We start from the raw sequence: 17,874 nt of genomic DNA, 5'->3' as shown, positions 1-17,874 counted from the left end.
ATTAGTCCAGTTGTTTATCCTTCATACATCCATTTATTTCATCCATCCAGATAGTGTTAGACACTCAGATTTTTAGTGTCTATATCCTTCCATTCATCCTGCAGTCTGTTCTTCAGTCTTTCCATCCATCCATCCATCCATCCATCCATCCATCCATCCATCCATCCATCCATCCATCCAGCAGTCTGTTCTTCAGTCTTTTCATCCATCAATGTCAGTCCAATTCTTTCTCTGTCATCCATCCGTTTAATCTGTGCATCTATCCTTCACTACACATTCATTCAATCATTTATCCATTTCTTTCTTGTCTTTCCAATTGACTTTCTTTCCATCTATTTGTATTAATCAACTATTTTTTTCTTTCATCTCTTCATGTCTTCCTCAGCTAACAGCAGTGACAGCGAGGACCAGTCTGTTGTCGAAGGCTCGGCCAAATCGGCCACCTGTAAGAACACTTCATCGGACCTGAAGGCCTCCGCGTCGCCCAAGTATCACGGCCGATCCCCGCCCTCCAGCCATAAGTACCACAAGCAGGGAGACCCCTATCACTCCCAGCACAGAGACAGCCATGGAAGATCGCCGCGCATCTACAAATGGAGTTTCCAGATGTGTAAGTAAAAGTTTTCTGACCTCTTTAAGTTTTTCATTCAATGTACCTTCTGGAGCCTCTTAAAGACTTTGACAAAAATTTATAAAGAAAAAGCTTTAAAACTGCTGAAGTTTTTTATTTTTCATTGTTTTATTATTTTTCAGTTTGTTTTTATTTTTATTTTTACAACTTTACAATTACAATTAATTTCCACAGCAGTGACACTAAAGGTACCTGCCATTTTTATTTATATTAACCTTTCCTGTTATTAGGTTAGAAAACATCAGCAAATATCAACATCCCATGTAAGAAAATGTAGCCATCATCCCTTTGAACAAGTTTTTTGTTTTTCTTTACATTAAAGCATAAAATAGGAATAGAATTATTGCTCTTTAAAAATTATAATAGATTTCTTGTAGTTGATATTTATCAAAAATTATAAGATGTCTTTTAACAAAAGGTCAGGTAATATTTGTCGCTCTGAACTTGTTTTATTTAGTAGAGAGGTACAAATGCAGCTGCACTTTTCAGATTTTTAGCTGTAAAGATGTTTAAGATTATATATCATTTTCCTTCCTTGTGTTGCACAGCAAAAACTCAAAATCTTACAAGTTATCTTAAATAAGAAAAAACTAGGTCACAAGTAACTTGCCTTAAGCTTTTTGTAAGTCAGTAATTCCTTAATATTGATGAAAAGTATTAGTTATGAGTAAAATAATCTGCCAGTGGAAGAAGACATTTTCCCATATTATAAGTTAAAATGTCTTGTTCGTCCTCTGAATACTTTTTCATCAATATTAATGAATTATTGACTTAAAACAAGCTCCTTGTTAGCTTTGTCTTATTTCAAATGTACAAAGATATTAACACTAAAAACTAGACCAAAAATACTAGATTTTGTGTTGTTGCAGTGTAAGTCCTGGAGTTTGACCATCCTGCAACTTTTGCATACATGAGCTTTAGTACACTCAAATTAAACGACTGGTTAACTACCAGACATTTACTAAACTTGCTGATGTTCCAAGGAGAAAATTCAGCCATTTTGTTCTGGTTTGTTGGAGCAGGAATGCATGAAAAGTTGCACGACGTCGGCACTAGAGGATAGACATAACAATGTGACAGGGTTCATGGAGTGTCAGTAATTAATTATCAAGGCATGTACTTTGTGTTACTAAACTCATTTGTTTTGTGTCCACTTAGCTGATTTGGAAAAGATGAACAGTCTGGACAGGATTTCGTTTCTTCAGGAGAAACTGCAAGACATCCGGAACCACTACCTCTCCCTGAAGTCGGAGGTGGCCTCGATCGACAGGAGACGGAAACGCATGAAGAAGAAGGAAAGAGAAAGTAAGCCTGTTCTCTTAATCTCTGCTGCGTCAAAATACAGAAAAAACACTTTATAAACTTTTTTTTTTTTCTTTTTTCAAACCTGAAGGTGCAGTGGCCGCTTCTTCCTCCTCCTCCTCTTCTTCACCATCCTCCAGCTCGCTAACAGCAGCAGTCATGCTGACGCTCGCTGACCCTCCGGTACCATCTTCGTCGTCCTCGTCTCAGAACTCCGGGGTATCAGTGGAGTGCAGGTGACAGGACGAAGTCGCGAGGAGCCACCGCACAAAGCACTTAACCAGCACCCCGAGGTCGCCGCCCCCTTTCTTTTTCAGCAGGATGATGAGACGGACCTAACCGGTTCTCCGTAGCTGCTGGGACACAAAGAACCAGACGAGAAACAAGCACTATTTTCTACTGACAACTGTTTCCTCGGCAAGCTATCCGCACTTAAGTGCACTTTTATGAAGATTGTGTTAAAGGAGAGGGAGGTTAGGGGGGTGAAATTTGTCAAAAAGATATCTAGATTTCACTTTAGCGCTTTGTTTCTTTTTAGGGCTGGGCGATATGGCTAAAAAATAAAATATCCAATTTTTTTCATACCAAATCCAATTTCCAATTTTAATCGACTTGTTTCTGCTCTTTCTTTTCTAAAAGAAGAAATTACAGAAAATACTTTCAAAAAACTGGCTTTTATTTCCTTCTAAATGATGCAGTAGGGCCAACCTATGATAAGTTTTGTTTAATTATGAGAATATAGTCATAATTTAAGAGCAAAGATGCAATTTTACCAAAAGAAATCTTAAAATGACTAGAAAAATGTTTTTAATGAGAAAAAACGTTAAATTATCAGGGTATGATGTGACCACCTCATATTGTGTAGTTCTTTCTTCAACATGTGCATATGTTTTCACATTTTAAAGTCATGCTGTTTAGAATAATTTCTTATTTCTTAAACCTATACCACTTACTTTGCAAAATGCTTAGTGTTCCTCATTTTATCTGTAAAATGACGGTACACATGTCTGGTAACGTGTCCTTTTATCTTCTAAAGATAAAAGATTCCTCATTTTATGTTTAAAATGAGGAATGTTAATAAAATGTATACTTTATTCTTCTATTATGACTTTATTCTCATAATTTAAAAAAAATCTTGGCCTGATTCTGATATTTTGCCGTAAGGTTGAAATAAATTCAAAGTCCAATTAAACAGAAGCAGTAAAACATGCTTGTCAAACAAAATAGCCGCCCTGGGGAGTGCTGACATCACTCTGAACTATTGAAACTGAAGGAGCGCATTGGTAAAGAAAAAATTAAAATTTTCCAAAAATTCAATTAATCGATACAATCGATTTATCGTCCAGCCCCATTTCTTTTATGAAGTTATTTTTTTACAAGCAATAATGGTTTCCACTCATTCGAAGTTGGTATCGGATCATTTCCGCTCCGTTCTGAGGATTGCCGTCTCTCCGGCATTAAGGGCAAACAAAACATCATTCTGCCACATTTCTCTGTCCACGCTCTTCATCTGAAGCGCTCCGTTCTGATGTACAGGAGGAAGAAGGGGGTTTCCGCCCAGCTCATCTAACTCCACTGGATACAGATGGAAAAATGCAGTAGTGCCTTTTGCTCTTTTTGAGAATGACGGTCCGTTTTCTAAAAACAAAAAAAAACAACAACACACTGACGATCAGCTTGTGAGTGAGCGGCCAGCGAAGGGCTACATCTGACGGAAAATGACGGATGCTTTCAATGTGTTTGAGAATCTACTACTGAATACTCATCCATCTTGGGTATTGCTGTGGAGTGATGAAATCGGTGAATGATCACTTCATCTATTTTTTTTAAAAGCCTGTCTACTTAAATTCGTCACGTTTTCTCTCAGTCCATTAACTCTCCTGCCCTTCCATCTTCGCTGAAGATGAGATTCTGTAACTGCATCAAACTAACTACAGCTGCATCCCAATACATTAGAATATCATCAAAAGCTTGATTGATTTCACTGTACAGATTCATTTTGCTCAGTAATATGTTTTAAGTGATTCTGGCTTGCAGCTAATAAAACACTAAAATTATATAAGGCCAATAAAAATGGATTTTTAGTGCAGAAATGTTAGGTTGTGACCAACAAAAGTTAATTGCTGAAGAAGGGTTTTTTATGCAAACATATCACTGGAAAGTTTTGTGGAAGGAAAATGTCGAAAAAAAGGGGATAGCTGAAGTCTTATGATTAAAGATTTTTCTTTTTGAGGCTCTTTTTGCATGAATTACAGTATTCAACCTGCTGCATTGCTGAGGTGTAATGGTGACTTTCGTCCTGTCTTTAATTGTCTCCCTCTTGACAACATTGATTAGATTCTTTGAGGTTTAAGTCAGGTAAATCTGTTGCCTAGATGATAATTAAATAACCAGGTGTTGGTACTTTTGACAATGTAATCGGGTTAGTAGTCATATGACAGAGCACTCCATATCATCTTGAGTAGCTTTAAAGTGTGCCTTTTCTCAGTTTTTCTTTCCACTTCACTTTCCATTAATATGCTTGAGCATAACAGCTCAGTTTATGAATCTCCTTCAAACACTTCCCTGGGCTTTCCTTCATAAATTCTCAGTAGGCTTCTTTCCCTGATGCTTGTGCATCTCTTTCTATCACAGTTTTTCCTTCTACTCAACTTTGCATTAATTTATTTAAATGCAGAACTCTGTGAAGATCCAGCTTCATACAATAACAGTTCTGTATTAAAAATCCTTTTTTTGGGGGGGGTCTAATGGGAATGTTCAAATCTTTTGAGAAATTGAATATTTTTATTATCCGTAATCATTATGTTGAGCAAAGATAAATGTTTGAAATGTTTCACTCTGTAAGAAAACTAAAGGAGTTTTTACCTGCCTTACTGTCATAAACAAACTTTTCAATGATATTCTGATCGATTGAGATGCACCTTGTATTTAAGTACTGCCTAAAACATTAAAAACAAGAGTCCAACATTTGCAGTATTTCAAACATGAAGTTTTACATCTGTTTATTTTTTTGCCACAGTAAGATTTTTCTGGTTTTACTCCTGAACAGTAACAGTATGCAGGCCTGTTCTCGTCATGGTCCCTACCGAGACCGTTCCCTGTACTCCGAGCAGAATAAAGGTAGAGGTATTGTAAATGTGCATTTATATCACAAAGTGACGTTTGTGTGAACATTTCTAACAACATCCCTCTGGTGTTTTCCTTTGTATAAATCCCCCCCACTGTATTATATCCCGAAGTTACATTTTTGTCCAACACTTGTATGTAATTGTATGCTTTTGTTATACATTTGTATATTGAGAAGTGTTTTGAGTCGAGCTATTTAATATCTTGCACTGTTAATAACATGTACTTTTCTGTACAGACAGTTTTACGGTTTTAACTGTAGTCAGAGTGTAAATACTGAGGGTTAGAGCATGTTTATTCTCCATGAATTTACATTTTTTTCTTTCCTTCCTTTATGTTCCGTTCAGTCCAAATCCTGATTGTCCTTTTGTATTTTTCTCTTTTTTATTTTATTTGTTTTTATTTCTCTGTAGTTTGTATTTTCTTTAGTCTTTGTTTGATTTTGCTTGTTAGAGAAGAATTATGGTGTTGGATGCGGCTGAACTGTTTTCCAACAAAACTCGGCCTGAAGCATCGTAGATTAAGACACAGTAAAGGAGCTTGTCTGAATAAAAAAGCAAAATAAAAAAGCTCTGTAGTATTTATTAGGCTCATCTGATGATGGTCATTGTGTAATTTATTGTAAAAATGTAAGCAAATCAGAAGCCTCTGTTTGAAATAAATGCCATAGTTTGTGAAGTATCTGTCTTTTGCATCAGTTTATTTATAAATATTTATAAGTATTTTGCATTTCAAGTGTCAGAAATATGAAACATTAACCTGAAGATGACAATTCTCCCCATTTTTATAAGATTTTTTAAAATTATTCACTAAATTATGTTGAGTTACTTGGTCTATAAATGTGAATTTGGTTTAACTGGCTATACATACGTTGCACACACTTATGTTATAAATACTTTAGCAAAGTTTTTTGTCGCTAATCCATCCTTTAAATAGTCGTACTTTCCTTCCAGCCTCATTGCATCATTGTTTATTCAAGGGAAGTGCCCACTTAAAAGAAACTAAGGCAACAAAACACACAACGTGTGAGTTGGATTGTTTCATGTTGATTAGATTTTACAGCAGATCTAATTTTGCCTTTCAGTTAAAGAGTAATGAGCTTTAAAAAAAATTAGCTTTTGATTGCTAAGTGGATGGTATTGGACATGCTCTCCTGTCAGGAAATATGCCACTTAATTAATCTGCAGGTTTGTGAAGTAATGACTCTTTAAGTGAATGGATTAATAAATGTAAACTTTAATTATAGGCTGCCAGATTACCAGCTCCTAGCAGAAGCTTGGTATTAAACTGAGCAGATTTGAAGCTGATAGAGATGAGAGAAATAAGTTTGACATGTCAAAAACATCACACATACAGACTTTATATTTTTAATTTGGATTTCACAACAGACCTTTTTACTAGAAACTGACATATTTATCATTTTGATTAGAGTTACAAAAGACTGAAAGTGCTATTTAGGAGAGATGGTATATCACTGCATTGTAACATTTAATCATTCATTAAAGCAGGTGTAAAAAGGCATGGATTAATTTTATTTTAAATTACATTTTTAAATTTCAATATTGTTATTCTCATTTACCCGTTTACTTTCTTTAACATTTAGCCTGCAAATTAGTCACATTATAACGCCAAACTTCCCTGTATTTTACTGGGTTTTCATGTGATACACCAGTGCAAAGTACTGCTTAATTCTGAAGTGGAACAAAAGTCTTACAATGATTTATATAAATATGTTTTATATATAGCAATTTGAAAAGTATGATGTGTCTTTATTTGTTGTATTTTATTGTACATCTTTATCAGTCAACACTTTTACAACTGTACATCTTTTTGAGTTTATCTACCAGCTCAGAATAAGGGTCACAGAGAAACTCCCAACAGGTGGCGCCATTTCACTGTTCACTGTTACGGAGTGTGGTACATGATCTGTCTATCTGCCTGCCTGTATACATACACTTAAATAGTACAATAATAATATTTACTCTGATAATATATGTTATATATTACATATAACATTCCCTTTCCATTTTTATTATTATTCATGCTACCCCTAGCTAACTTCATCTTGCTGTGCGTACACGCTATTTTTTGTTTTGTTTTGCTTGTTTTACTGTTCATTGTTATAAATAAAATGACATAAAGAAGTATTAATTTATTTATTTACATTTAAAAACATTAATTCCAAATAAATAAATACAATTTTTAAAAACAGCGCCATGTTTGTAGGAGACGAGCGGAACTGATCTTGTCCTGTGGACGTTACGTCTGACGTCAGGTGATTCGTATTTCCTTTCCGCAGCAGTGTGCTAGTAGCTAGCCGCGCTCGTCCATGATCGGTTCTTAAACATGATGAGTGGCAGGACGAGTGCGATGGTGGCCGGGATGTGTGGGGCCCTGTTCGTTGCGTACTGTATATACTTTGACAGGAAGAGACGGAGCGACCCGTTGTTTAAAGAAAAGCTTCGTGAACGTAAGTTTTTTTTTTTACCGACCGTGAAGTTGTGCTAGCATCGTTAGCATCATATAGCTAGTTGCAGCCCGCAAGGACACCGCACTAAAAACTCTACACAGACTCTCCACTATGATATATATTTACTATATTCTAGTTATTTACGAGATAAGGACGTTATCATACATGTTAGCTTCACGTGTGAGAGAGTTTCGTAATTAAACCTGATTTAGCTTTAGTCTTTCTAATCCTGTAACCACGTGTTTTCCAGTATATTTAACTCGATTCTATCGAGACTCTTTTCTTTCTTACAGGTAGAAGAAAACAAAAAACGTCAGGCGAGAAGACCGGAATGGCAAAGGTGAGCCGTTTGTGACACTTGTCATTAAATTAATTATGTCTTAAATATAAAATGGGTGATCTTGGACTGTTTGCTGTGAAGTTGCCTGACCTGAAGGACGCAGAAGCCGTTCAGAAGTTCTTTTTGGAAGAAATCCAGCTGGGAGAAGAGCTGCTGTCACAAGGTAACTCTTCATCTCACATGGGGCTTTTATTAAGCTTGCATTTCTACTTCAGTTTATAGTTTCTGCATCTAATCAAATCGAATTTATCTAAATCTTGTGAAACACAAAATACCCAACCAAAATCTCAAATTCTAAAACATGTTTTAAAAAATTATTACTTAAATTTGGTGTTTTCATGAAGTGCTAAACAACTTGGTCCAATACATTTCCAGATATGCGCCGTCCACCAACCAGGCAACAGTAGCTGCATTTCCATTGACCATGTACTTGCACAAATTGGAATTGCAAAAATAAATTTGCTTAAAGGAAACACGCCATTGTCGAAAAATATGAGTTATTCCACTAAGGTATTTTTGACTATCAAAATTGGTATATTTTGCAAAACTGCAATGGAATCACTTTTTTGCATCACACAAGTCCTGTGATCAACAAATCAATGTTACTACTGGCAGAAAAGATGAATAAAAAGACAGGAAGTAGTTGGAGGAAGATGGCGTAGCATGAGTTTTAATGACGTATCGCGTGAACAAACATTCATGTGTGATCTTTATTTGCATTTCTTGTTTAATAAAAACACTGCAATTGCAATAAAAACTTTTTTTTTTACATTTGTGGCTTATCAACAGTTTTGAGCACATTTGTAATGGAAACGCAGCTACTGTCATGATCACAGTGTCAGTGCGTTCAGTGTTAGAGTTGCAAAGGAAGTCTTGAATCCAATATTTTGCAGGATATTATAGTGTAAGTGGTCATTAGTTTGTCCTGTTGCACAGACTTCCACTGACCTTGATGTGAGGTGTGTATTCTTTTAGTAGTTAAAGCTCCAAAATGGAGACAAAGACATTGTAATGAATGAAAAGAAAAGTCTGAAAAAAGTTGATTAATAGGAATTAATATTGTCATTGCAAGCTTGAAGCCAGGTCGTCCAATTCAGATTCAGTTGCATGTATTCCAGTTTGGTCCAGTTATAGTGGGGGTATAAAATTCAGATATTTTTTTTCTTTTGTTAAAAAGTTGAGCCCAGTCACTTTCCACTATGACAAGTTGCAACAGTCTTTTCTCCTGAGAGGAGCAGAATCAATCTGCTGAGACCGATTGCAGTTTGAGAGGGCAGAGCAGATCCAGGAATAAAAAAACAGAAACAATGTTTTAGGAATTTACTCACTAATGTTACTATTTAACATTAATCTAAAACAGATTTCTAATCCATCGAGTAAATGAGTGTGGAACATGTATACCAGGAAAATCTCCAGCTCCTCGGGTACAAGCTTAAATCTCAGATTCACTGATCAGTTGGAAATGATCTCAACTTGAATGCAATCAGTTTGTGCTGATAATTTTCAGCTCCATGCTGCTTCCGTTTCTCTTGGGTTACAGTCGGATATCAGTCGAACTTGAAAATCTGCAGGATTCACGTTCTGCACACCAGTCAGATTTAAGCAGGTGGATTCAAAATGTTTAGTCTTTTTCTTAAACCTTGATGGAGCTTGTTAATGTTCAGTGTGTGGTGGAAACATCATGATAGCAGTGGTTGTCAGTGTTGCAATATTTAAGAAATTGCCAAATTTATTGAGCTATTTATTGGTTTTGAAAAGCAAACCATAACTCAAGCTGTAGAATAAATGGTCAATATGCAGATCAGATTTATATTAAGATATAGAGCTTTTAATTCAGGAGGTTGTGATTAAATGCAGCTGATGTTCGCCGTGTATGAAAGCAAAACGACAACAGTTCAGGAAATGTGGCTCCTATGAAACATTGGTAGTATTCAATAGAATGCGAGTAGAAAATGCTGCCCAAAGAAATGATTTATCTTTGTCACAAGAAACTAAATTTGATGTTTAAAAACTGTCAGGATAATTAGCTTTACTCTCTTATTCCACTGTATATTCAGTGAGAGCATCAATAAATTAGAAAATATGATTAAATACAGTTACTGTTTGCATTCCAGTGATAAAAATCACATTTCTTTATATGACTGTAATAAAAAAAAAATGGTTTGTGGGACTCGGATTGCAGACATACAGTTACCTAAAAAGACTGTAATAAGTAGTTCTTATTGTAACTTTTTTTTTTCTTTATTACAACTGTACCACTAAATATTGTAATACATTTTTATGTCTATATCATCTACTCATATTTACAATTCCTTGGGATGATTTATAAAAAATCCAGTTCTCATTAAAAATGGCCACCACAAGTTGGAAATGAGAGCAAATGAGAAATCTGAAAGATGAAGCAGGTTGTCCAAAAGGTTTTATTCTTTTTTGTTTTTAAAATGTTATTGTTTCTAAATGTATTTTTTATTCTTGTTGCTTAATATAATGACCTATCTTATAATTTCCCTCCTCTTCACTTCGACCCAGGTGAGTTTGAGAAAGGTGTCGACCACCTGACTAATGCGATTGCAGTGTGCGGTCAGCCGCAGCAGCTGCTGCAGGTCCTCCAGCAGACGCTGCCTCCGCCCGTCTTTCAGATGCTGCTCACCAAACTGCCCACAATCAGCCAGGTGAGACTCTTCTTCCCGTCAGAAACGGCGCTGCAGCATCCTTAGAAAACCCCTCAGTCGCTTCTGTAGCTTCTGGGACAAGAAAGGGTGCAAGATCAAACTTAGAACCATCCAAAGCTGAGAGCAGAGTCACTGTAGCTCTTTGCTATTTCACCTCTAAGACAGAACTAGATAAAAAATAACACATCATGTATAATTGAACAGCTTAATAAGGTGTTAATTTTTTTTGTTTCTGTTTTCAGCGAATCATCAGCTCCCAGGCTTTATCAGAGGATGACGTCGAATGAATGTGCAGACGAGTTGGAGACAAAACTGCTTTTACTTCTCCTTTAAAAGGGTTTAACAGTGATTATCGCAACGTTCTTGAATATTGAAGACGGTTGTGACTTATCAGCCCAAATACGACATACTTTATGATATTCTGGAGTTAAAAGGAACTCTTAAGTTTGTCTCTCCTCACTCTCATCAAGCATTGTTTTATAGTCTTTTTGTTTGTTTTTCCTCAATGTGTTTTTTGTTTTGGTTGGAGTATCATGGCAGTAGTAATATATTGAATTAAAGTAGACAATTTGTCGTATGTTGCTACGAGTATGACATTAAATTTGTCTACGGGGAGAAGGACGAAAAAACTAAATGTGTTAATTTCTGTGAAAATGCATTGGCATTGTTGGTTTAATGTTATTTTTATATTCTAGTCTGTCACCTATTTGTGTAAAACTCCATAATAAAACATTGAAAGAAGTTTCTGACTGCAGTGGCTCTCCTACTTTTTTCCACCCTAGCTGGTGATATTCCACTGAAAACAGAAGCTGGTCTGTATAAACAAAAAGCTGCAATAACCAGACGGTGGAACTACAACCTCGACTAGAACTTAAGACATTCAGTTTTCTTCACTTCATACTTACCATCAAATAATCTGAATCTGATTAGGATATTTCAAATATTTGCTCATTTACGTCCTATCAAGTCAAGGTTAGCAGAAAGGTGACGAAAGGATCATCCAGGGTGGAAAGTTTTTGAGAAACTGGTAAAAAAGGCAAGACAAACTGGCCTTGCGTTCAAAGTCAGACTTAATAAATAATGGGAAAATAATGAATTTATTTTTAATGTCTTCTGGTTCTCAATTAATATAGAAAAAATACATTTTACAGGATCTATATAGGACAATGTTCCAATCTTTAATTATTTACATTAATTTATATCAAATTCACATTCTTTACCTCTTAATCCCCACATTTTATGTGAGAATTTTAACATTTAGTCATCAGTATTTTGGTTTTTCACTCATGAAAAACTTAAATAATTGGCTATTTTATGACTTGATTAATCTCTTAAGCTTTAAATCCAAGTTGATCTAGACCTGTTATAAATCTGGTTATATGTTACCTAACATAACACTAATACAGCTCTTGTTGGGAATATTCTCAAACTAACATCTAAAGAACCTGCATTTAGTCTCAGATAATCCATTACGTCTTGATTTATAGATTTTAAAACTGAAGACCAGAAGGTAGTTTTGCATTTGTGAGTCTCTGCTATTCAAGCAGGTGAAAAGTCAACACTTTAAACTCAGAATGCTATGAAACTTAAGAAAGAATTTTTTTTGGTTCTGTTTTTTTTGTGACTACTGTCTCCTGTTGTCTCCGTACGTCTGGCCTAAAAAAATGGCAGCATCATGCTCTACTTGTTTGCAGATGGATTATCGTCAACATTTCAAAAACAAAATGTTACCAAGTGTGTTTGGTCTAGTTTCTAGTGCAAATATTAAAATAATTAAAAACTAACTGGGAAAAATGTCTTGCTAAAAGCAAAATAATCTGCCAGTTGAACTACTACTTTTAAAAAAATTAACATTAAGGAATTATTTATTTAAAACACGCTCCTGCATCTTCTCCAAAAGTTACTTGAAAGTTAGATTTGCCTTATTTGTCTAATTAAATATTAATTCATATTTTTAAATATAGATATAACAGCAAATGCTAGTTTTGATAGAATAATTGCAGTAAATTTTCAGAAAAGAATAACTCTAAAAGAACCAGAAATGTGTAATATTTTTTTATTTATTTTGGTGCAAATATTTTAGTCCACTTGAAATAAAACAAATTAAATTTTCAAGTAACTTTTCAGCAATATATTGTAGCTTGTTTTTAGTTATTTATTTCTCAATATTGATTAAAAAAATACTAGTTCTGGGATGTTCTGGCGCAGGGGTTAAGCACAACCCACATAAGGAGGCCTTAGTCCTCGACGCGGCTGTCGCAGGTTCGATTCCCGGCCTGGCGACCTTTGCCGCATGTCTTCCCCTTCTCTCATTGCCCACTTTCCTGTCGATTAACTGTCAGGCGGAGGCGACTAGAGCCAATAAAACCTTAAAAATCAAATTATTTTATTGGTAAATTATTTCACTTATAACAAGACAAGTGAAATAATCTGCCAGTGGAACTAGTATTTTTTAAAAAAAAAAATCAATATTAAGAAATTATTTACTTAAAACGAGCTCCTATAAATTGCTGACAAGTTACTTGAAAATTAATTTTGTACTAGGATATTTGCAGACAAAAGCACTTGGTGAGATGTATAAGATTTTGTGTTTTTGCGACGTAGACTTTAACTAGGCTTATATTGGGACAGATTTGGTTGTTTCCCAGTAGAACTACACAGGATCTACGTCACATTAAAGCTGAAAAGTGGATCAGATCCACTTTGAACCAGCAGATGGCAGCAGTCGTGCACAGGAAAGCCCTGCTGTGCTTTGCTTTACTGACGTGCAAGAGTCAAATATTTTTCGATTCTCAAAATGATAAAATACCAAATGTGGCAGGAAAACATGCGCACAGGGGAGCATAAATCAGACCCGGTGGTGCATTTTTGTTGCCATTCATAACATCGAGGCACCACCAGAATAATGTACGACTGCTGTCATGAGTTTTCTATTTCTGTGTCCGGTCAGCATGCGGAAACCTCAGCTCCTGTGAGTCCCCTGACTCACAGCGTGTCTTCGGTATGAATGGCTGCATTGTGTGTGCATGAGAGCGAAAGTGGAGCAACCAAGTTTAGGAGAAGGGAGTAGGCCTGGTCCGGTTTGGAAGACAAATAGAGGCGTAATTATTTTTATCCCAGTCTGCAGCTGTTATTCCGAGTGCGCTGGCCAGAGGAAACTGGGCCACGAGGTTGCCAGGAAAGGAGAGCAAAGACGGAGGATGGGGAAAAATAGTTTTTCTACAACGAGGAATGAAAAGTGGAACGAAATGTCAAGTGAAGACTAAATGGTGGTCACTGTTCCATCCATTTTCCATGAACTCATGGGCTGCTGTTAGAGTCATTTGGTGGAGCTGGAGAAGCCTTTTTGGCTTCAAGTCTCTGTGCGGGGAAAACGAGTTAATCTTTCATTTTGGAGAAAGATGCAGAAGGTAAATCTGAAACTTTGGTCTGCTTCTGGCTGTGCTACCCTCCCAGTTTACCACAGCTCTGCTTCTCCCATAAATAAACAGCCAGCCACTGGCTCTGTGGTTCCTCCCCTGCAGACTGGCTGAAGGGTCACTGAAGGATACCAGACCACTGCTGGCTGCTCTGGGGGTTTGCAAACTGAGAAGGGGGGGGAGCAATAAAAATCTTCACAAAAAGCAGACATTGTTGTTGATTAGGATGACAAAGCAAAATCTTCTGTTTTTGTGCAAAAATCCAATTTAAGTCACAGTGTGTTTGTGGTCACATCCGTGCGGGAAATACTTTTAATTTTACTGTATTGTCTGCATGGTGATAATGAGTCAGCGCTTTGTAGCAGGCATTAAAATGAACCAACTGCCTCTAGCCGGGCAGTAGGGGGCGCTGTTGCTCCAGGCTGGGGTCTAATCTGGGAGCGCAGCAGCTCCAGTTGACAGCAACAACAATGGCTTTGCCTGCAGCAGAAACTGTTTTCACCAGTTGATACACAATTTTTATTCCCCCAACTTTCACATAGCGACAGACTCCAACCTGTTAGTTTACTAAATCAACCGGAAATAGCCCGTTTTTTAAACACACTACACCCTAAAACGGGCGGAGGGCTTAGAAAAGCAGCCAGAGGGAATCCAGACTTGGGAACATCGTAATTACTGTAATAATTTGAGATCTTGTCAACAAATTATCCACAACAGCTCATGACCTTTTTGCACAGTGCTGTTTCATAGTGTGAGTTTAAATGTCAGGCCCTTGATTGCAGCCTCTGTGCAGCGAGTGTCATCTGAACGAAGTGGTGGAGATGTCTGGTTATGTAGGAGCAGCTGTGTTTGGGAGTTCAAGGCAGCCAGAAATAACTCGGTTGTGTGCAGTTTCTATGACAGCTTCACGTAGGCTCTGCTGCACTGCTCCACATTTGACATCCTCAGAGTGTTACCTCTAAGTAGTTTTATACTGGGAGTAGCGAAGGACGATGTGGCAAAGACTGTTTTATTTGCAGTGAAAGTATGATTTGATAGGCTGCATCACTTTGTGAATGTATTACAATTGTTTAATCAACCGAAGTACTCCAGATCTCCAAACCATCAAACTAAACACTCAGAGAACATAAACTTGATATATCCAATATATTTAAAGGGAAAGGAAGTCAGTAATCTGCCCTGGATTAAGACAATAATGTTTTATTTCCCAATCAAGCAGCGCCTTTCATTGTACTTGGCTCTGATTGGCTGTAAGCTGTAAGAGCGGAAAGTAGGAAAACTGTGGATGTTAGCTTCTGTGTTTTTGCCAAGATGGTTTCCACTGTGTGGAATAATTCATGTTAAAGTTATTAAAATGGGAAGTCATCAGTAGCTGCGTTTCCATTGCAAATATGCACAAAACTTCCCAATTGCGGTTTTGTCAAAAATCAGGCGAATAAGCTAGTTCACACGATGAGCGCCACCGTCCTCCTACCACTTCCTGTCGTCTTCTTCGTCTTTTCCGCCGAAGAAGAGGGTCTTTTCCGCCGTCTTCTTTGGCAAAATACACTAAAGTGGATACAGCCAAAGAAACACCTCATCCTTTCACAGTCTTTTCGAAATTGTCGTGCTTCAGTTAAGCAAATTTATTGTCATAATTCCAATTTGTGTAATTTTACGGTTAATAGAAACACAGCTCATGTTTTTAGAGGTTTCAACTATTTGCAGGCAGTTATGCTCCCAAATACCAGCCTATGTCAAGTCATATCGCCCAGATCTAAATGTGATATTTTCCCCTTCTCTCGGTGTCCTGCGGCACATGTCGTGGCCGTGCTGCTGGTGTCTCCAGCCTCCACTTTACGTTGTCATGGCAAGGGCAGGAGGCTCGGGAGAAACACCAGCCACGTCGAGGCTACCTCGAAGCCCCTCACAGTAGCAACACGCTTTTTTTAACCGCGAGTTTTTCGCTGCCATTCACCACTGAGGGGGCGGAAAATAGGAAGAAAAAATTTCCAAGGCACGTCCTAAAAATAAAGTGGCGCTGTACGTGCTGAGAGTATTAACTTTCACACAGATGACCCATTTTCCATCTCAAAGGGTCTGAGGTTGGGTGGAAAAAAGCGTGGTGATGGGGAGGGTGGAGTCAACAGTTTAGCCAATCACGTGAACCTAAAGCAGGCTACAAATCCTGGTGGATTTCTCTTCCTCTGTGGGGTAATGTCTTTCTGTCATCTGGTTTTTCCATTCCTCTGCTGCTACATCCCCCCCTCCAATCTCCTCCACTGTAATTTTGCTTCTTCTCCTGCCCTTCCTCCACTCCCCAAGCTGGTTTTCCCCTCTGAACTCACTTGTTTACATTCTTTTTCAGTGTGAGCTGGAGAGCTTGGACAAAAACCCAAACCATAATGTGTGACTTCTTCTCTCTAATAATGTCACCCGTCATCCGCCCACCCACGAGGCCTCCAAACATGCATCTTCTCATCGCCAAATTGCTTGATAGCACCCAAAGAAGAGAAGCAAACGCATCACATGACCTGTGAATTCCTGTTTACGCTCTGCGGTTTTAGTGCTTTTTGTTTTGATAACGTGCCTCGTGTAACAGCTGAAGAGAAGCGAGAAGGGTAGAAGTGAGCAGGGCTGCAGTGACAGAGAGATCGTGTCATGTGTTGTCAGCATTATGTGCATGCACGATGTAGGCAAGAGGTGAAACTAGACAGGGGGAAGCAGGGTTGCCAGATTTGACTGAGAGTTTCCAGCCCAAACACAATGTGGAACCCGCTCAACTCCAAAATAATCTAAACCACTAATGAAACGCTGACGGTAACAGCACCAGACATAGACGTATATATAAATATTCTTATATGTCTTATAGGTTATTGACTGCATTTATAGACTTCATGTTTTTGTTTGTCCTTTACTAAATTCTGACCTGGACCTGAATGAAGTTAGCCTCCCCACCTTCTTCAACTTAAACAAAATTGATGCCAAGCGTTTGTGCAGCAAACCTTTTTATTTTTTGCTGCTATCATTTTAGAGATATTAATAGATATTTCCAGAGGTCATTGAAGGTCAAACAGCCAGTCCATAGCTACAAAATCAAATTAGTTGTCAATTAACTGTGCTACAAATAATTTAGTTCCACAAATATAAAACGAATTATTTATATCAATTTTGTTTGATTTTATTCATATTTTTGGGACTAATCTCTGGTTAACCTCTGGAAACAATAATGTTTTAATCTTAAAAATTATAATGGCACAAACAAAAATACATTTTGCTGCACAAACGTGGCACAGTTGATTGACACCACATTTTATTGGATTTTGTAAATGTGGACTGACCAGTTGACCTTTTGTGACCTTGGGAAACAAATATATTTTAAATGATATTGACACCAACAAAAAAGGATTTCAGCACAAATGTTTGACACCAAGGATGTAACCAGGTTTCTAGAAAGTACTTGGAACACAAGAGTTGAGTTTCTGTGGCGCTGTGTCCTTTTAAATCATGAAGTTGTCCTGGGATTTCTGTTTTACAACAATACTACAGAGTGACAGCAATGACTAATCGTTAATGATGTCACTTTGACAGATTTTCAAAATAAATGAACTAATAGGATTTAATAAATAGTTCACGTTGACAACTATTTAAAAAAAATTCTCCGAACACTTCTAAAGACACACCAAATGTTGCTCATTGAATTGATTTTATTTTATTTAAATGGGACAATGAGTATTAATGAACGTACAACACTGTCGCAAATATACCGGATTTATCCAGATGCCAACTTCCATCCGTAAACCCACGAAAAGCAACCGCAAATTGTAACAATCGTCGATCAGTGATCAAACAAAGCCCAAATGGGCGGAAACCAGCCCAATCTGGCAACACTGGAGGGAAGTGGCTCGCTGCACCGAAGCGGAGGGTGAGGAAAG

At 37.2% G+C, this 17,874-nt stretch overlaps 2 protein-coding genes and 1 non-coding gene across 7 annotated transcripts in view; all 3 read left to right on the top strand.

Moving 5' to 3' along the window:
- Window positions 1–5,740, top strand: part of arid4b (AT-rich interaction domain 4B) — a 50,953-nt gene extending 45,213 nt beyond the window's left edge. For all 5 annotated transcript variants that reach the window (XM_028006192.1, XM_028006189.1, XM_028006193.1 and 2 more), the window contains 3 exons: window positions 386–610; window positions 1,790–1,936; window positions 2,025–5,740. In XM_028006192.1, the coding sequence (XP_027861993.1) occupies window positions 386–610; window positions 1,790–1,936; window positions 2,025–2,173 (521 nt within the window). In that variant the 3' untranslated portion in view covers window positions 2,174–5,740. The remainder of the gene's footprint in view (window positions 1–385; window positions 611–1,789; window positions 1,937–2,024) is intronic.
- A 1,599-nt stretch (window positions 5,741–7,339) lies between these two features.
- On the top strand, window positions 7,340–11,286 carry tomm20a (translocase of outer mitochondrial membrane 20). The gene is made up of 5 exons (XM_028007888.1): window positions 7,340–7,529; window positions 7,823–7,869; window positions 7,951–8,032; window positions 10,399–10,541; window positions 10,784–11,286. The coding sequence occupies exons 1-5, from the start codon at window positions 7,406–7,408 to the stop codon at window positions 10,826–10,828; spliced, it is 441 nt and encodes a 146-aa protein (XP_027863689.1). The 5' UTR covers window positions 7,340–7,405; the 3' UTR covers window positions 10,829–11,286.
- Window positions 10,575–10,708, top strand: LOC114138629 (small nucleolar RNA SNORA14). Its single transcript, XR_003594258.1, has one exon. It is a non-coding gene; the product is annotated as a small nucleolar RNA SNORA14 (small nucleolar RNA).
- Window positions 11,287–17,874: the final 6,588 nt, after the last annotated feature.

The sequence above is a fragment of the Xiphophorus couchianus genome, chromosome 22, assembly GCF_001444195.1.
Source record: "Xiphophorus couchianus chromosome 22, X_couchianus-1.0, whole genome shotgun sequence".
NCBI classification, from domain to species: Eukaryota; Metazoa; Chordata; class Actinopteri; order Cyprinodontiformes; family Poeciliidae; genus Xiphophorus; species Xiphophorus couchianus.
The sequence above is the reverse complement of the archived record's forward strand: the minus strand, read 5'-3'. Positions and strand labels throughout refer to the sequence as shown.

Bases quoted from the DNA above. Each gene is read 5' to 3' on its own strand.
- tomm20a (XM_028007888.1), top strand. From the start codon at position 7,406: ATGATGAGTGGCAGGACGAGTGCGATGGTGGCCGGGATGTGTGGGGCC. The intron at 7,870-7,950 runs GTGAGCCGTTTG...TTTGCTGTGAAG, and splicing joins AGAAGACCGGAATGGCAAAG to TTGCCTGACCTGAAGGACGC. The intron at 8,033-10,398 runs GTAACTCTTCAT...ACTTCGACCCAG, and splicing joins AGAAGAGCTGCTGTCACAAG to GTGAGTTTGAGAAAGGTGTC.